Source organism: Littorina saxatilis, linkage group LG17 (assembly GCF_037325665.1).
Source record: "Littorina saxatilis isolate snail1 linkage group LG17, US_GU_Lsax_2.0, whole genome shotgun sequence".
In the NCBI taxonomy this organism is placed as follows: domain Eukaryota; kingdom Metazoa; phylum Mollusca; class Gastropoda; order Littorinimorpha; family Littorinidae; genus Littorina; species Littorina saxatilis.
The window spans coordinates 46,260,923-46,264,366 of NC_090261.1; the positions used below are offsets into that span (position 1 = coordinate 46,260,923).

Below are 3,444 nucleotides of genomic sequence, written 5' to 3' on the forward strand. Positions count from 1 at the left end.
ACTTCATTACAGATGCAGTATGTGTCTTTGAGGTTTTACCGTGCTAGTCTAACTACTTCATTACAGATGCAGTATGTGTCTTTGAGGTTTTACCGTGCTAGTCTAACTACTTCATTACAGATGCAGTATGTGTCTTTGAGGTTTTACCGTGCTAGTCTAACTACTTCATTACAGATGCAGTATGTGTCTTTGAGGTTTTAAGTTTGCATTGACAGCGTGACGGTGACATATGTTTACCTTACAGGTCAACCTGTTGTCGGTCAGCACGCCGCTAGCCCGCACGGTGGTGCTGTACCGCTGTCACATGACCGACTACGTCCTGCAGATGGCGCTGCACGGCTGTCCCAACATCGCGCACCTCAACCTCGAGAAGTGCCGCAACATCACCCAGGTGGGCGTCGAGGCCTTGCCCCTCAAATTCCTCAACCTCTTCGGATGCAGAGACGTTCACCGCCTGGAGCTGGACTGTCCTCAGCTGCTGGCCATCAACCTCGGCCAGTGTCCCAACGTCCGGCTGTACGTGGGAGGGGTTGAGCAGGACTTGGCTGACCTGTGTGGGCGTGGCGTTCAGATCGTCCTGCCCGGTGACTCTATACGCTGGACTCACGACTATCCACCCCAGCTCTATGTGTGTAGCTGAGAAATGCTTTTTCGTGAGGGTAGCTAAAAGATCAGGTCTGTACGTTGGAGGCATGGAGCAGAACTTGGCTGACCTGTGTGGGCGTGGCGTTCAGATCGTCTTGCCCGGTGACTCTATACGCTGGACTCATGACTATCCACCCCAGCTCAATGTGTGTAGCTGAGAAATGCTGTGTTAGGGAGACTATCAGATCTCTTCAGAAAATACTTTCTGGACTTGAGTACTTTTAGTGACGAAATTGTTGTTTTCGTAGGTAAGCTGAGGGAGAAGATATTTGAAGATGTAGATGCCTCTCAGGCACGACTGCTTTCCTTAACGAAAGTGTGTGAGTTGTTTTACTGTGAGCTGATGAAATGTCAGATTTCCGAAAGCAATACTGTCTTAGCATCAAGACTCTCGAAATACGATCAGATCTCAAGAAGACAGAGATACTTTGGGGGGCATGAACACTTTCTGAGACGAAAGCGTGGGAGTCGTTTCACAATAAGCCGCTGCAAGGTAAAATCTCTCAAAGACATGGGTATACTGCCTGGGTGTGAAAGGCCCAGTCACTGCAACGAAAGCTTGTGAACGGCTATATAGCATAGGTGTGTGCAGACTTTTTGTGAAGGAATGAACGGGCTCATGATCAACAGCGCAAAACTTCTGGTGGTCAAACACTACAGACAGAATTGAAACAGAGGAGAGGGAATCTTGCTTCGTCCCGTGGTCCACCCCCCTCTGCCCTCAAGGAGCTGAACTGAAGGAGGGGATTATGGTTCATTATGTTGATAATCAGGCGTCAAATTTTCTTAACTGGCTGAACTGTTAGCTGGCGTATTTCCCAGTTTTGGTAACAACTTAACTTATAATACCAAAACTGTCATCCAGTCAGGCGTTATTTACAGCTAGTCTGTGGAAAAAATGTATACGCTGTTGCCTCATATCCCACTTTTCATGATGCGGGTACTAACGTAGTAGGGGTTTAACCCACATCACAGATGCTATGTCGTCTGTTTGTGGTCGAAGACACGGTATGCCGAGCTGACATCATATCGACGTCCCAGATTACTTTTTATTTTGGTTCATATTTTCGTAATACTTTTGGCACTGATTTTAATTATCGACATCGTGGTACCTCTCTGATTAATTACGTCTTGTGTCATCTTTTGTTACCTCGTTTTTCTGTGCGCCAGAACATCAGAGTATGATAGGATGATTTGAAACAGAATTGACTGAAAGCTAGAACGTGAACGCGCCATGCTGAAGACCTCACATAGTAAAACAAGCTCTGTTGTTCTGATGTATGTTTGACGAGTATGGTGACGGTCATAAAGTGTGTATATAATGGTGATTTCTTTCGACCAGTGAATCACCAATTCGGCACAGTTTCCTGGGGATTTCACGATTTACACATCGAATTCTACCTACATTTCTCCAAGAAAAACTGAGTAAAAGAGTACCCAGCTCAGATACATTAGATGGATGCAAAACAAATTAGGATGATCGACAGTTGCACGTGTAGGCGTTGACCTGGTCTACACAGCTCCCGTTGTTTGGACAGGGGTTGGAGAAACACTCGTCTATGTCTGTAGACCAAATAAACAATGAGAAACTGGGGGAAAAAACAAAAAAAACAAAAAACAAACGGATGATCGACAGGGAAAAAAGCAAGAGAAGAAGAAGAAGAAAAGATGTGGTATTGTAAAGGAAAAGAAAAGAAATAAGGAGGAGAAAGAAGACAAGTCGCGTAAGGCGAAATTACTACATTTAGTCAAGCTGTGGAACTCACAGAATGAAACTGAACGTAGTCCGCCGCTAGTGCAAAAGGCAGTGAAAGTGACGAGCCTGTTTGGCGCGGTAGCGATTGCGCTGTGCTTCATAGCACGCTTTACTGTACCTCTCTTCGTTTTAACTTTCTGAGCGTGTTTTTAATCCAAACATATCATATCTATATATTTTTGGAATCAGGAACCGACAAGGAATAAGATGAAATAGTTTTTAAAACGATTTCGGAAATTTAATTTTGATCATAATTTTTATATTTTTAATTTTCAGAGCTTGTTTTTAATCCAAATATAACATATGTATATGTTTTTGGAATCAGAAAATGACGAAGAATAAGATGAAATTGCTTTTGGATCGTTTAATAAAATAATAATTTTAATTACAAGTTTCCGATTTTTAATGACCAAACTCACTCATTAGTTTTTAAGCCACCAAGCTGAAATGCAATACCAAACCCCGGCCTTCGTTGAAGATTGCTTTGCCAAAATTTCAATCAATTTAATGGAAAAATGAGTGTGTGACAGTGCCGCCTCAACTTTTACAAAAAGCCGGATATGACGCGACGTCATCAAAGGTATTTATCGAAAAAATGAAAAAAAACGTCCGGGGATATCATACCCAGGAACTCTCATGTCAAATTTCATAAAGATCGGTCCAGTAGTTTAATCTGAATCGCTCTACACACACACACACACGCAGACAGACACACAGAAAAACAGACAGACAGACAGACAGACACACAGACACAGACACACACACACACACACACACACACACATACACCACGACCCTCGTCTCGATTCCCCCCTCTATGTTAAAACATTTAGTCAAAACTTGACTAAATGTAAAAATGAAGCAAACGAACAATGTGATTGGAAGAGAAACAAATAAGTAGAAAACAGCAGGCCTGAAAGTGGCGAGTATTTTACTCGCCATGGACAGAAATGTTAATTTACTCACCAACTGCGAGTAAAGTTGCTGAAAGAAATGGTTGGTTTGGCGAGTAAAATTTGCTCTCTGGCTAGTGAATTATGAGC

General features: G+C 43.0%; 1 protein-coding gene across 1 annotated transcript in view; it reads left to right on the plus strand.

Moving 5' to 3' along the window:
• LOC138953450 (uncharacterized) overlaps positions 1-2,593 on the plus strand; it is a 23,747-nt gene extending 21,154 nt beyond the window's left edge. The window contains exon 4 of the mRNA XM_070325270.1: positions 245-2,593. Coding sequence (XP_070181371.1) covers positions 245-640 — 396 coding nt within the window. The 3' untranslated portion in view covers positions 641-2,593. The remainder of the gene's footprint in view (positions 1-244) is intronic.
• The last annotated feature ends 851 nt before the right edge of the window (positions 2,594-3,444 follow it).